The sequence below is a fragment of the Saccostrea echinata genome, unplaced genomic scaffold (assembly GCF_033153115.1).
Source record: "Saccostrea echinata isolate AGI-Se365-2 ecotype Australia unplaced genomic scaffold, CSIRO_AGI_Sech_v1 ptg000058l, whole genome shotgun sequence".
NCBI classification, from domain to species: Eukaryota; Metazoa; Mollusca; class Bivalvia; order Ostreida; family Ostreidae; genus Saccostrea; species Saccostrea echinata.
This window is the reverse complement of record NW_026889807.1, coordinates 1,489,401-1,504,853: the sequence shown is the minus strand read 5'-3', so window position 1 is coordinate 1,504,853 and position 15,453 is coordinate 1,489,401. Positions and strand designations below refer to the sequence as shown.

Genomic DNA, 15,453 nt, shown 5'->3' with positions numbered 1-15,453 from the left:
TTTCTAGCATGGTATTAGCTTTTTCAATTGAGAAAAAAAAATCCAGTACAGTATGTCCATCTGAATATCTTACTGAAATGGCAAGTTATTTTGATTTTTTTTTTTTTTTTTTTTTTTTTAAGTGCTATTGCAAACTTTCAGTACTAATTTGACAGCATTATTTAAATAAATAGGCCTAGATAATTTTTTTTTTCAAACACCTGTATTAAAGTTTAAGTGATAATTAAAAATCATCTCCTGACATTCTAGACTAAAATTGTGTAAATTAACAGCCCCACAAGACGTTTAGTAATTACATGTATTACTATATCTACTTATTAAAATTTTGTAAGAAATCCTTGTTTTATCTTAAACATTTCTCTGCTGAAAGTAAACAAAACAACAACAGGAAGCCTGCAAATTCAGAATACACAAGGGGCAGAGCTATCATGTCACTCAGAACCTTCTTCACGCATGAGTGAACAAAGCAGTCCCCGAAAGCAATCCCAGGGACTGCTGGGACTGCTGGGTTTGCTTTCTAGAGCAGTCCCACAACAGTCCCAGAGCAGTCCCATAGCGGTCCCAGAGCAGTCCCACAGCGTTCCCAGAGCAGTCCCACAGCGGTCCCAAAGCAGTCCCGGGGACTGCTTTCTGGGACTGCTTAGGTGTCAGGTTGGGTCTGGTTGGTACTGTAACTGCCATCATTGCATTCTATTAAATGCATAATATATAAATAGTTATTTTGAACAAAATCAGAATAAGACCTAAACAAAAGATTCAAACATATTATGCATTATGTAAAATACCCATTCAAATGTCAAACAAATGGAGATTTGAACAAGAAAGATTATTTTTGGAAAGGACTTTACTCTCGTAACCTTGATAAAAATGATTATATTTGTTTATTTTTAAGCTGTATTACCCAATGAATTAATTACTCTTTGAAAAATACTGAAACTTAAATGCTTTATAGCCTTTACTTTCAAGACAACTTAAAATTTGCTTTCGTCAAACAGGAGAATTATTTAAGTTTCTGACCTGTTTCACACTGATATCCTTGGTATCCAGGTTTACACCATGAACATTCTCCTGTTTCTATGTGACAATTACGACAAATGCTGGGACAGCGAAGAGAACAATTTGATCCATAAAATCCCATTTCGCAACCTAAAATAATTCAATATGGTAACGTGACACTTAATGAACAAAAATTAAAGACAATTCAATGGATTACTTCTATAATCTAACTTAGAATTAAAATACCTAAAAAAAAAAAAAAAAAAAAAAAAAAAAAAACAAGGGAGTACTTTATTTGTTAGAGCAACGGTAGATTTAAAATGTTTTTTTTTCCAGATTGAATGCATTGGAATTCCTTTTATATTTCTCGCTTTAACAAAAAAAAAAAAAAAAACAAAAACAAAAACAAAAAAAAAAAAAAAAAACAAAACAAAAGCAAAAACAAAACAAAAACAAAACAAAAACAAAAAAAAAAACAAACAAACAAAAAAAAAACAAAACAAAACAAAAACAAAAAAAAAAAAAATTACAATTTATTTAAATTGAGGTATTGTCCTCATATTCTTTTCATTTTATATGCATCAAAGATTAAATGTTTTACACGAAGTCGGTCTTGTATTTTATTTTTCAATGGTTCTTTTACTATGCATCACTGCGTGTTTGATTACAAGACATTCACAGCGTAACATCTACGTTTCTCATTACTTAACAATATGTCTGTTAGCGTTTCTATATAAGTCTAAACAATAAAATGATTTCTTTAGTTGCTAATACAGGAAATAATGTTGTAGCTTTTGCAGAAAAAATACATTACCCACGTAAGGGGATTAAGTAATTTTTTTCTGCAATAGCTGAAACGTTAATTTCCCTAGAACAAACAAAGGAAGACATTTTATTGTTTATTTTTATAGCTGTGTAAATTATTATATAATGTAGGATTAAGTACGTTAAACAGTACATTATTGAAGTCATTATTGTGTGTTTGATTGATGGAAAAGCCGTTTATTAAAATGACAGTTTGGCTGCAAAATGTGTGCTTTTTCATTCAATTTTACCCAATATATCATTCAGAAATAAGGTATAAAGATGATGTAAGCACTTTGAGAAACAGAAATATTCTCTCCTCATACAAAATTAATGTAATTAGAATCTGCCGGAAAATCAAAGCTCGTTCGAACTGGAGCAATCTTAGATCTGTTTATTTGTACCACGTGAATTCTAAAACAGCACGTGCCTACACTGTAGAGTTTACAATTATGATGAATATGAGGTAAAAACAATTCTCAAAAGCAAATTATCATAACTTTCTGATAAAATAATCTGAATTGATAATCGTAAAGATTTTAGTCGAATTTAACAGAATTAAAAGTACAAATGTTGACATTTTGTGTATTGGGGTCCGAGAAAGGAAAAACCACCAAAATCATACGTTATCGCGGCAAATGTCAAACAGAATATTTTTCTGCACAATTAAAAAAATTACCATTTCAAATGGCAACAATGTTTATAAGTCATAGGTGTATTTTTATGTTGAGTTTACACTATTTTTTTTTCTTTGAAAGCTATGGAAAAATGAGAAATGATAACAAGTATCAACAAACCTGTCGAGTAGAACCTTCGCGAGCCCTGCGTGAGCGTCGCCGGGTTCCCGTTTCTTCTTTATCCAACGATTATATTAATCCCCAAACTAAATTTTAGTCAGGAAAGTTGCTTTTTCAAGGTTTATTTTCAGTTTCTTTTTCTTTTTGGTCGACTTTGTCAATGTAGCAGGCCTCCCGGGCTTCCCTCTCTTACCATGTTGTTTTGTTTATGAAAACTACGCATGCACGCTAAGCATGGTATGTGGAACCCCGAACATGTTGCGATGTATAAATTTATGTCCCATAAATAACTATTAATTTTAATGAAATAATAAAAATTATTTAATTGTGAAAGTTGTAATTTTCTGAAAGTTTATACATTTGTGATTGGTAAAAAATTCCAAATCTTGTCGGAAAAATTTATCAAGTCAGTTTTTGATGAGATGCGCCGTACTGTCACTTTAAGAAATCTATGTAATTGGTTTTCTTAGCAGGTTTACTGACTGATAAACAACCATGGTTTTGATAAGAGATAAAGGAGATAACATTAAGTGGATGTAAATATAAGACAATTAACAATTTAGTATTTCTAATAATATATTAGACCATGATCTTTGACATCCGAAAATCAGGTTACTGTTTAGGGGAAAGAAATTATTTCCTTAAAGTACTTTGTAATTAAATCCACGATTATGATGTTTGATGTTTGTATATTATTTAAAGACAACGCAACTGACCAAACTTACTCCTGTTCACTTCTGAACCATATTCTTATCTTATACAAACTTGTCAAAGCCATATTTCTTTCAGGCCGTAGATATTTAATATATGTACTTAATATTTAATCATATTATGATTTTCCATATTTCACCTCATTCTTTGGTATCCTTCTCCAAACTTACGTAATGGACATGTTGTTGTGCAAATAGATTATATACATTAATGACCTTAACTTTCAATTCCAATTATCTCAAAAGTATGAGAAGCATCTCGATTTAGTAAAACATATTTTGAGGTTAAAATATCATTTTTGTTTCTATCAAAAAATTGTAGAAGTAATGTCCTACTGTACGATGTGAATTTCGAAAATAAAAAGTTAACCTGTTTCTATCCGCATGTGACAGTATATGATGTGATTTCATTGAAGAAAAGGTTAAATTTATAGCATACATATTTAGGAAAAGAAGACTAATGAAACGTCTTAATGTGATCAAAAGATATGATAACAAGCCCCCCCCCCCTTTTTTTGTAAAGGAATCTAGAACGTACCATAAACCTCCACCTCACACAATTCATTGAAAGCGTTCACGGAATACTCATCAGCATAAGTTGAATTCTGTGGTCTCTCAGTATAGTATATGACATATTGTCCATGCGTAGTACATGTTACGTTAGCGACAGCGGGAATAGTTGATCTGTTGTATATTGTGTCATGGAAACACAGATATCCATCAAGTCTATTTGTTGTATTTGATATATAGACATAAAATCTTAGAAATCTAGCCGTAAGGCTATCTTTAGCATCTGCAATTTAAGCAATCAATTTATTTAAGAAAAGCAAGCATGTCTTTTTCAGTTTTTACATGTATAACGTAAGCACACTATATCAGATTTCAAGTATATCTCATAATCATTAGACACAATTTATTTGTGATATAAGAATGAGCACACTTAAAGAGAGCTAAGTACACAACTAGAACAATGTTCTATATTCATTTTATGTAAGCAATTAAATGCAAAGTTTTTGAATGTACAGTAAAAAGCGTTTTTGGATTTGTATATGGTAAATTGATAGATTCATTTTCAAAAGCCTAGATGTTTTGATTTATTTCTTTTAATTTGAACTAGTACATGTACATTATATAAATTTATGTGTCCTTTTATCTCTTGTACATTTGAGAACGTGTATATACTGGTTTAATGTATTCTATAATTCTTCTGAAAAGGACAGTTTTAAATATATATGGGATAATAATATATTTTAAATAAAGCAAACTTACTCCACACTCTATTTTCAGTCCTGTAATATATCCTTATATAATGTATACTGTAGATGGATGTCAAATTTACCCACCAGATAACGATTTCCTGTTTATCTTTCGATATCACACACTGATCTCCCATTGCCTGAAGTTTGTCTTCAATCCGTCCACAGCATTGCTAGAGTGAAATTTACTGTTACCCTCAATAAATGGTGCTCGCTGCCATGTAGGCTTTTACAGAGCCAAGTTTTCTACAAAAGAAATTAATTTTCATTCAAAATGATTACAAATCAAAGTTTTATGTGAATAGTATAAATAAATGTATGCTGATTTTAGATAGTAAAAAAGTCAAACTAGTCTTTATAAAAAATAGAAATAAATGAATGTAAATAATTAATACTGACCCGAGGTAAACCTCAATGTCATATAATCTTTAGAAATTTTGGTTAATGTAGGCATCACTTTAATATTTTTGATGAAATGCTTTGAAACTTAAAATATAAATATATAATAACTGGTTACACAAGATGATGTATGTATGGTCAGCACACACAGTGAAAACTGCATGCACATTCGTGCAAGTGCAATGCGTATAATGACAAATATACTTGATACTTGATATACTCTGGCTGTAACTATTAATATTTTTTCTTCTTTTTTTGGATGAAACGCTTTCGCCATGTTAGGCTCTTCAGGCAGTTATACAAATGTCAGGTAGGTTACCTGGTTACGTCCAAAAGCAAACGTTCATTGTGACGTCATAATACATCAAGGTAGCATAAAGTTGCCGTATTGGATAATGTAGAAATATTGAATTAACTTTAACACATAATATACATAAAATCTTACAATATGTTATAAAATAAAGTATCATTTGCGATTAAGATTTGGTTTAAAGAGTTTAATAAAGTAGTCTTCTTTTTGCCAAGCGCAGATTTTCGTTTTCATTGGGAAGTTTATGAAAAGGGAAAATCCTAAATATTCCTTTGCCGCATTTTGCAAAGTGTTCACAACATGGTGTATTACGCACACTAGGGTCTTTAATTTGTTGTTTGTGTATACGAACCCGGGCATTTAGTTTTCTCGTTTCTCCAATATAAAATTCTTTGCACGAAGGACAGATTGCACAGTAGATAACGTTTTCGGATTTACAGCTCATTGGTGAGTTGGTTCGAATTTCCATTCCTGATTTAAGTTGGATTCTATTTCCTTCTTCTAAATATGTACACGTTCCGCATCTTGGATCTCCGCATTTTTTAATGATTGGGATTTCCTCCTGTGTAGTAAAACGGGCCTTTGTTAACATTTTTTTAAGATTGGGTGCCTGTCGTCGACTATTGAAAATATCATTTGGTTGTATTAAACTTTTCATATTTTCCGATTGTTCTAAAATTGTGTAAACTCTTTAACGTCCATAAGGATATTTCTGTTTCGCGGGTTATGGGTCACAACAAAGGCTATTTTCCCGTCAATGGTGTTGTCATCTACACGACGTGGATTTCTAAGGTTCTCCATTGGAATTTTGGACGCCTTGTCTATTCCAGCGTTGATTAAATCAATTGTATAGTTTTGTCGTCGTAGATTTATTTTTAATTCCTCCAAACGTCTAGAATACTGGGTTCTATCTGTAATAATAGTACAAATTCTTCGTGTTAAACGGGATACTACGTTTTGTGTGGGATGGGTGGCACGATCTAAAATCCAAATACTGATGCGTGTCCGTAGATTTACAGTACAAGTCTGTTGTGATAAAGGATCTATTCTTTATAATAAGAAGATCTAAAAATGGAAGTTCGATCCGCACGACTTTTTTCTATTGTGAATTGTATAGAATCATGAAGGTTTTTTAAGAAGTTTAAGAAGTGAATGGAATTTATTTAAGTCTTCCTCACTCTTGGTCCAAAATTTGAAGCAGTCGTCTAGGTATCGTTTCCAATTATTTCTAATATAGTTATCAAAGTCGTCATCAAAGAGCTCTGGTATTTTCCCATATAATTGATCTTCTAAGTATCCCATCACTAAGGTCACATATATATATATATACATACATACATACATACACATATATATATATATATATATATATATATATATATATATATATATATATATATATATATATATATATATATATATATATATATATATATATATATATATATATATATATATATATATATCCATGCACCTATGCAAACACGGGTTATACAGTCATATATCCTATTTCAACATTGTCATGCGTTGCATAGATTAAAATACAAAAGTCTTTTTTTTTCTTTTATAATATTTGCATATATTTATGTAGTCAACTTACTAGTGTGGCTTAAGATACATATATTTTATTGTACGGAACTACGTAACATGTTTGAGGTTGGATGTCAGAGAACACACAAAAATGATAAATATAAGAATTTTTATAGATCTTCGGCGGAAATTTCAAAAGGGCGGAGATAATGTGATGATTTTTTTTCCCCAAAAAGCGGACTTAACGTGATGACCACCCCCCACCAAAAAAAAAAAAATGCTGACATTTCCTAATGGCAGACACAATGTGATGGAGGACAAAGCCTTACTCAGCATACATATCATGCCTCTTTGTCCACAGGTTTTGATAAAGCACAAGGAGAAAAGAAAAGGGCTTTCATATTTAATATCCAATATGTACCAACCCTTGAAAAAAAAAGACTTTCCTTATATTCTATGATTTTTGACATCTTGACAATGATATTTATTCTACTTTTCTAAAAGACCCGAAAAGTGGAGGACAACATTTCTTTTTATTTCCATTATTTGCATATACACTTTGCGTTCCATTAAGATATGCTCTATTCCCTGTAGGAGTTCATGTAATGTTTAAAAAGACATTTCAAAATATAAGGAATTTTTAATTTTCAAAGTAAAATAAGCTAATGATATAACTTACTGTAACCATATGTAAACCCAAGTGACAGCAACAAGTAAAAGGTCTTCATCAAAAACAGATTAATAAAAACTTCAGAAAACTTTACAGGAATAGCAACCAACGTAGACTGAATACTTTACACAATCTGATGCCATGAACAGACAGCCAGATTATTTTTGATATATTATAGCTTATAACATACTTCCCTCTAGGTACTGTTTTGACAAAAAAAAAAAAACAAAAAAAAAAAACAAAAAAAATTATTACTGATTTTAGAGTAAGGAGGAAGGAAGGGAATTATTTCCTATATGAATAGCTAATGACTCCTCATATACTTAAATTGAACGCCAAACATATTTTTATGACTCCAACATTAATCTCATATCCAAAAGATGAATGCTGAAAACATGGCTCGATTTTAAAGATTATTTTGCATTGATAGATTATATTCCCAAATAGGAAAGGGAATAAAACCCATGCAATGTGACTACTGATCATTATACATGTATATGTTTCCCAAACAAAGTTTGGAACATATTGTGTTTCTCTGTTTCTTATTAAGGTCTTCCGTCTCCAAGACCTTATTGTTTTCGTTCGGTTTCTTTTTCCCTATTATTATCCCTACATCAAGACTTTCAGGGATAATTCCGACACGGTCAATATGGCGTTTTTAGTAACTTTAAGGACTTTTGGTCACCGGAAGTGAATGAAAAAGAGCTGGAAGTTGTTAAAAATTTATATATATTTCATCTCTTATGTGTTTTTCGCTATATTTTGAAGAATTTAGTTGCTAATTTCTATCATCTATAATCATTGTTCAAAAATCAACTTATTCCAGTCAAGATCTAAACTTACTTCCTCAGAAATCGGACGGAAGACCTACTCATTACTTGCAACGAGATCTCATTTAGTTATTATTATTTTTTTCTTATCTATTCTGTGCAGATGATTTTTCAAAAATGACTCCACGGATTTCTACAAAACTTTCAGGAAGAAATCATTTTTTGTTATTTTGCTAACGTCACTTCCGGTTGCGAGTTACGGCTAATTTTCTGTTTTTTAATTGATTTCTTGTCCAGGCGTTCTTTCAAAGACGGTTAAAAGTATGATCATGAGACGTTCAGGGATGATAGATAAGACGTTCTTGTTTTCGTTCTACTTCTTTTTCCCCATTACTTTTATTATTGTTAAGGTCTCCCGTCTTCAACGGAAGACCTTCTTTCTATTCTGTTGTTTCTTTTTCACTATTATTATTATAATTTTTCCTACCGATTTTGTGCGGACGATTTCTCGAGAATTCGAACGCCTCAATTGATTTTTTTGAAACTATCAGAAATGATTATATATGAAATGAATTTGAACCATTTTACGTCATTTTTCACACCTCACTTCCGGTCGCAAATAACCGCCGATTTACTGATTTTAAAATGCAATTTTGTCCAGGCGTTTTCTCAAAAACGGTTAAAGATTCAGTAATGAAACTTTAAGGGATTATAGATCTTAACTTTAAATGTGAAGCACGGGTTTCATTTTTTCGAGCGTCACTTCCCTTGTTCACTTGAAGTAGTTTTAGAATATCAAATTTCATTTTTTTATTTTTTCATTTTCAATAAAATGTAGACGTTAATGATGGAGTCTTGACGAATGTTTAAAGTCATATCATTTTAACCGGAAGCAGAGCTCACCAAAACCGGAAGAAGCCTAAAATTAAAAATTTTTCATAGAAACTTTCAGGGATGATCAATACATGCTACATGTAACTCTGCATAATGCATGTGTTTATAGCACTTCCGTTCACAAACGGAAGTGACTTTAGAAGAACCGGAGGGAAATTTAGAAAATAAAAGAAATCAGGTCTGATTTGTTTCTAAATATATTTCAAAGTATGTTCATCTTAATGACTTGCAACTGTATACATTAAAAAAAAATTGGACTTATATTACATAATAAGGGGGCCACAAGGGACCAGCATGCTAAATCTATGTATATAATTTTGCAAAGCTAACTTGCAAGGAGAGTTTTTTTCATGTATCATAATAATGCATTATTGTGATGTCTCATGACTTTGAGTCACCCATTTTTGAGAGTTGTGGAGTATGTCGTTGATCCTTACGTGGCGGGTTCGAATCCCACTGCGGGACATGAAGACCGATCTTTCGAATGAGACCGTTTAAACCCAGATTCCTTGTTGCAGTTGGTATTGGCACGAAAAGATCCCTCACTGCTCAAAGGACTAATTTCCCGAGTTCAGGTCTAAATTTGCAGCCCTTCTCCGGGGAGTGGTGGCGTCTCAACATAAGTGAAAAAATATCTCGGAAGGACGTTAAACAAACATACAAAAAAAATGACTTCGGTGATCACGTGATGATCACTTATAATATTTCCTTAAAGTTGCACAAAAATCGCATCGGCACAAGAGAGAAACAAAACTATTGCTCACTTTTTTGTTGCATTAATCAATTAAATGTATTCTGTTGTACATATAACGTGCTGGGGGCGAATCTGAATTTAGTAATAGTAAATACTTCATGAGAACTTCATCTTACCCACATTTATGAAGTTATACTTCACTCCTCATTTGAATTTATACAAAATAGGCTATAAACCATATTATCCCCCATCAAGATTCAGTAAAAGAACATACTTCCCTTGTAGATTTACACAGGGTATCTTCAATATGTCCTTATTAATCATTGGCGCCAGTGTAATATATCATGATTTATAAATTCTACCACTGTCTGCTAAGGTGTAAAGGGGAACATTTCACATTCTACTTTTTTGTTATTGTTTTGAATACACAGTATACGAGATAAGAGAAAAACATGTGATATCAATACGAATGTTTGCTACCATTACAGCACAGTGAAGCTTTAAAGAACTACAGAACACTTGAATTCAAATTAAACGTAAAATACTTTCTACATATCATAAGAAAGGAATGTACAAGTAATGATACATTCCCCGCCTTGTCAGCTCAGGTTTGCAGTAACTTGAGGTCATATGCTATTATGGCGACATAGTTAGGTAGTTCAGAGAAGTTAATACTGCGGGTACATTGTGATATTTTACGGACAGCCTTATTCTAGCCATGAAGATGTACATTTCCAAATGCATAAACGCTAAGGCGTTTCATAAAATATGCCGGCTTGAGGCGTCGTAGTTCATGTTCTCAAGAATTAAAAAAAAAAAATCATTTCTTTTTGATGACAGGCATATCACAATGCTTATCTATCCAGAGAAAAAAAAATCGAAAATGAAGCTTATGTAATGAAAGTTACTTGATTTATTGCAGACGATCATAGACGCAATAGAGAAGGAAATATACTTTTAGTTTAAACTTACATAGAAATTTCATATTTTTTAAATCTAAATGTTTTTTCTCTGCTTTAAGAATTGTAGTATTTTAGAACAAATGCTAATCAACATTTACTATTCTAAAACAAATAACGTTGATTCACCCTTTTTCAAAAATTCATTTTAGACTTTTATTTACATACTTATTACAAGGCCATATTTTCATATTGAATTTTCTACACTGGTAGGTTAAAGTTTCCTGTAAAATATTGGACAACATGCTATTGCAGGCACTTCTCTGAAACACCGAGATATGACGTCATAATGGAATATGACGTCAAGTCACTCAAAACTTGAACTGTCACGAAGAGAAAAATGTCATTAAATTCAAGTCTTATTTCAAACCAGAGGTAAAGTGTAAGAACGTTATTATAAAATTCACGTGTCTTGACTGTAGTTTTAATTAGGGTGTGTAATTATTATAAGATGTTAATAGCCATTCTCTGTAACCACTTAAACTTTTGTGGCACGCATAGTCACATATTTTTTTTCAAATTTGGCTAAAATTTACCACCTCATAAACTACTCCAAAAATATTGTTAGATCATATGAATGTTGAATAGTTACCATGGAAACGGTGTCTAAAGTTTTTTTTGTCTGAAAAAATGCAATTTTTGGGAATGTTATTCAATTGAATGCGGCTACTTCAATTCATGTTACTCACAGAAATAAAAAGTATGACATCTGATTTTAAAAGTCATTTAAAAACATTGTTGGTATTCAGGCTATAAATATGAGAAATCTATGATTAATATAGCAGAAATTCATTTAAAAATTGAATTATCTCCCTTTGATAATTGTGAGCTCTTTAATGTGAGAGACAAAAAAATCATTGGACAAAACTGATTGGAATGTGTTTACATTGTCAACATAAGTAAAATCAAGTGGTTTTTTTTTTTTTTTTTGTTTATTTAATGTGCATACAAATTTTAACCTCTTTGTTTATTTCCTGGATGCAAAAGAGTAATTTTTATGTGTAATGGGGAAATGTACAAGACCACATGGTACAAGAAATCAGCTCTGTGCACATTCATGATATTGAAGCCTAAGCCTCAAGGTCTTAGGAGTTTCAAAATGGGGATAAAAAGATAAACTTAAGATATCACAATTATATTTGAAATGAATTGGTTGTAGGAAGAGGTACAGTGTCTCAGTCAGAGTACGTGATATATTACAATGAATAACAGCCAGAAAAGCCAGTGTTTCTTTTTAAAAAAAAAACAAAACTGAATTATAATGTTAGAAAAGTAAGCTTTTGATTTTACTTAACGGGGCCGACTGGGGTTTTCATTGCGCAATACTTCGCGCAGCATGGTAAAAAAAAAAGCATATTTACTCTTTTAAAGCAACTATTTTTACTTAATTTATAAAAATTAACAAATTTAGGAAATCTAAGGTTAAAAAAATCTAATTACGTTTTTAAATAACTGATTTTTTAAACGATTTTTCAAACGATGGGAAAATAGACGTCGTAATAGCGTGTTTTTGACGTTATGAATAACCGAAGTTCTTAAAGCGGGGTCATTAATTAAGTCATGGAATAAAAAGTATAAAATAGATGCTTTTGAAATTTTAAACAGGAAATTGAGAATCTCACAATCATTTTTAGTATTTTTTATGTAAATCTGTGGTATCTGTCATATTTTGTTGTACTCCATAAAAACAGGAAAATATCATGATTTTTGACATTTTGAGATGCCCCCTCTGGAAACCAGACGGTAGAATTTTGTGTTTCTTGCATAAAATGTACAATATAGTATTACCCATCAAAAAATATAATTTAAGCAAAAAGACTGTAGTAGCATTTGTATAATTTGCCCCGAAGTGCGAAAAAATGGTATTTTCCTATATAATCCTATAGTAAATGTACCTCTATTTTGAGATTGTCCCTAAAAAATAACAAGACGGTAGATGTTCCCTAAACTTGGCATATATACTGAAGTCAATGTAAGGTACATATGCTATAAAATTAAAGAGTTTCTCTGTAGTAGTTTTCACACAATAAAACCCCAGTCGGCTCCCTTAAATAATTAAAATCTAGCTACATTTACATGATCGTACAAAACTGGAAGTTGAAAGTCAGATAAAAAAATAGGCTTGGCAACAACAAAGTGCAGGTGTATCAAGTTTATATTGAATGATGTGATGTAAGTTGATAATGTTGCTGAAGCAAGAATTTTCTTTAAAGGAAAGGTCTTTACCCAATAATAAAAAAAATAAAAAAATTGTTAAGGCCAACAATAAAAATGTTTTGTTTGATTTCTATTTTCTGTCAAAATCATACTTTTATAGGGGTGAGGTGGGGGGTTGCATAGAAATGCAAATTGTATGAGTCATATTTAAAGTTAACGGTTTATTATATCTCTAGACTAAGATACATTTAGATTGAAACTTGTAGCAGTAAAATTAATATTAAATCAGTCTAAATGTATTTTATTAACAATGAAAACATAAATAAATTTCTGACCCCCCCCCCTTTCTACCAAAATAAAAAATCTAAAATTACACAAAAAATAAATCTATACCTCGGAATGGGGGCGGGAAGGGGTGAATCACTTATGAATGAACCACTTCATTTAATATTTATAAATAACGCTTCTTAACGTTTTACAAGAAATCCATTTTTTTTTTTTTTTTTTTTTTTTTTTTTTTTTTTTTACAAATGCCTCGTACCAATTGATGTGGGTAAGTGCTTTTACATGGTTCCTGGAAGGGGTGGAATAAGTCCTGGTCATTGGTTACTTTATTCATTTTAAAAAAATGAAAACCGTAGGAAGAAGGCAGGGACAGATTATTTATTTCAACATTTTCACGGTATAAACTTTAGAAATTATGTTTACATTACACACTATAAGGTGTACGATTCCATCAAGCTTAGCAACCAACTCAAATTTAGCAACCGACATAAATTCACGAAAGCACAAAAACAGGTCCAGCATATTTTTACAACAGATAATTGTTGATTAAATTTTGGGAAATAGCAGATCTATTATGTGTAAACCCATGCATATTTGGGTTGAAATATTTATCATCAATGTCTCTAAATTTTCAAGTTTTCAAGAATAATATTGCAAAGTAAAATGGATTTAGGCTTTTTCTGTCAACTTCTCTGAAAAAAAGTCACAGGAAAACATAATTTGACTGTCACCGGAAAAGTGCGGGCTGCTGAATAGAGTCAAAAATGTACATTTTAGAACAAGGACTTAGTCTACAAAAACAACAGAAGAGTGTTTTTACATGCATGTAGCACAGTTCTCTAAATACAGTCACTCAATATGGTAAGTGTATAGGCTTTCAATATTTTGACTTGGCAACATTTTTATCAATAAATGACCTTAAAAAAACATTCTCATAGCATTTTCACATTATGCATCAAGCTAAAGGTGAGAATGTAATTTATTTACCATGCGGTTTCAGTAAAATAAATTGTGTATACGCTTTCACAATATCCAAGTAAAAATGCTGTATTAACAAGCTAATTCAGGGAAACTGTGTCCCCTGCTTAAGGAAAAAAAAAGAAGAGCATTTACGGATCTAGAGGGGTGGTGGTGGGGGTGGGGGGACGGGACACTTTTAAGAGGAGCGGGCGGGACCATAGGGAGATATGATATAAAATTTCATTCCAAAAGCTTAAAATTTTTTTGAGATATCACTCGGAAATGAAAGTTTTACACAAAAACAGAATGTATAAATTTTTACATTGACCTTTGACCTTTTGACCTCGAAATCAATAGGGGTCTTTTTTAGTTCATAGGAAGTTGTGCTTTAAAATTTCAATGCAAAAGCTTGAAGGCTTCTCGAGATATCGCACAGAAATAAAGTGTTTGAACAGAATTTATGTATTCATGCTTTGACCTTTGACCTTAAAATCAATGGGAGTCTTCCCAAGACCACAGGGATTTTTTAAATGCAAAATTTCATTGCAAAAGCTCAAAGGCTTCTCGAGACATCGGGCTGAAATAAAAGTGTCACAGAAAGACAGACTGATGGACAGTCAGACAGACCCAAATCAATATCCCCCCACTTTCAGTGAAAGCGGGGGACAAAAGGCAATTTTTACATACCATTGTGACCTTGAACTTTGACCTTCTGTCCGTATTTACCAATTCATGTGATGCCATATGAAGTTATTGTCCACCAGAACTGTAATTTTGTTTATTCATGCTGTTTAAAACAAAAGTGTTAGTTAGGACACGGAAAAAAAGTGCTTAGTTTCCTTAAATTTCCATCTAAATCGAGCTATTTTGACCTTGACCTTTGACCTTTTGGCATGAAAATTGACTTTTCTCTTTGTTTCTGCTACTGTGTATCACATACCTAAATTTGGTTTTAATCCATTTTAAAATACTCAGGTATTTATATGGAAACTGATTGTAGATACCTATTGCCCTTGTCTGGAATTCTTTAAAAAAGCTTAAGTTTGTAACCATGGTAACATGAAAACAAAATATGAATACCAAGTGTTTCTCTGCAGTTTACATTAGAACTGTATATGGACTTTCAAACCAATGTATTTATTTTTTCCCAAATGTCCGCAAAATTTTATACCAGGCTTTTCAAAAGAGCCTAAAATCTACAATTTTTTTCCAGAAAAATCTTGCCTAAAAACGGATGATCTTTTTTCTATTAGGTAAAGTTA

The 15,453-nt window shown here is 31.5% G+C and overlaps 1 protein-coding gene across 1 annotated transcript in view; it reads right to left on the bottom strand.

Moving 5' to 3' along the window:
• LOC133174436 (receptor-type tyrosine-protein phosphatase T-like) overlaps positions 1–15,453 on the bottom strand; it is a 350,605-nt gene that overhangs the window by 63,425 nt on the left and 271,727 nt on the right. Inside the window, exon 5 of the mRNA XM_061309561.1 lies at positions 1,018–1,146. Coding sequence (XP_061165545.1) covers positions 1,018–1,146 — 129 coding nt within the window. The remainder of the gene's footprint in view (positions 1–1,017; positions 1,147–15,453) is intronic.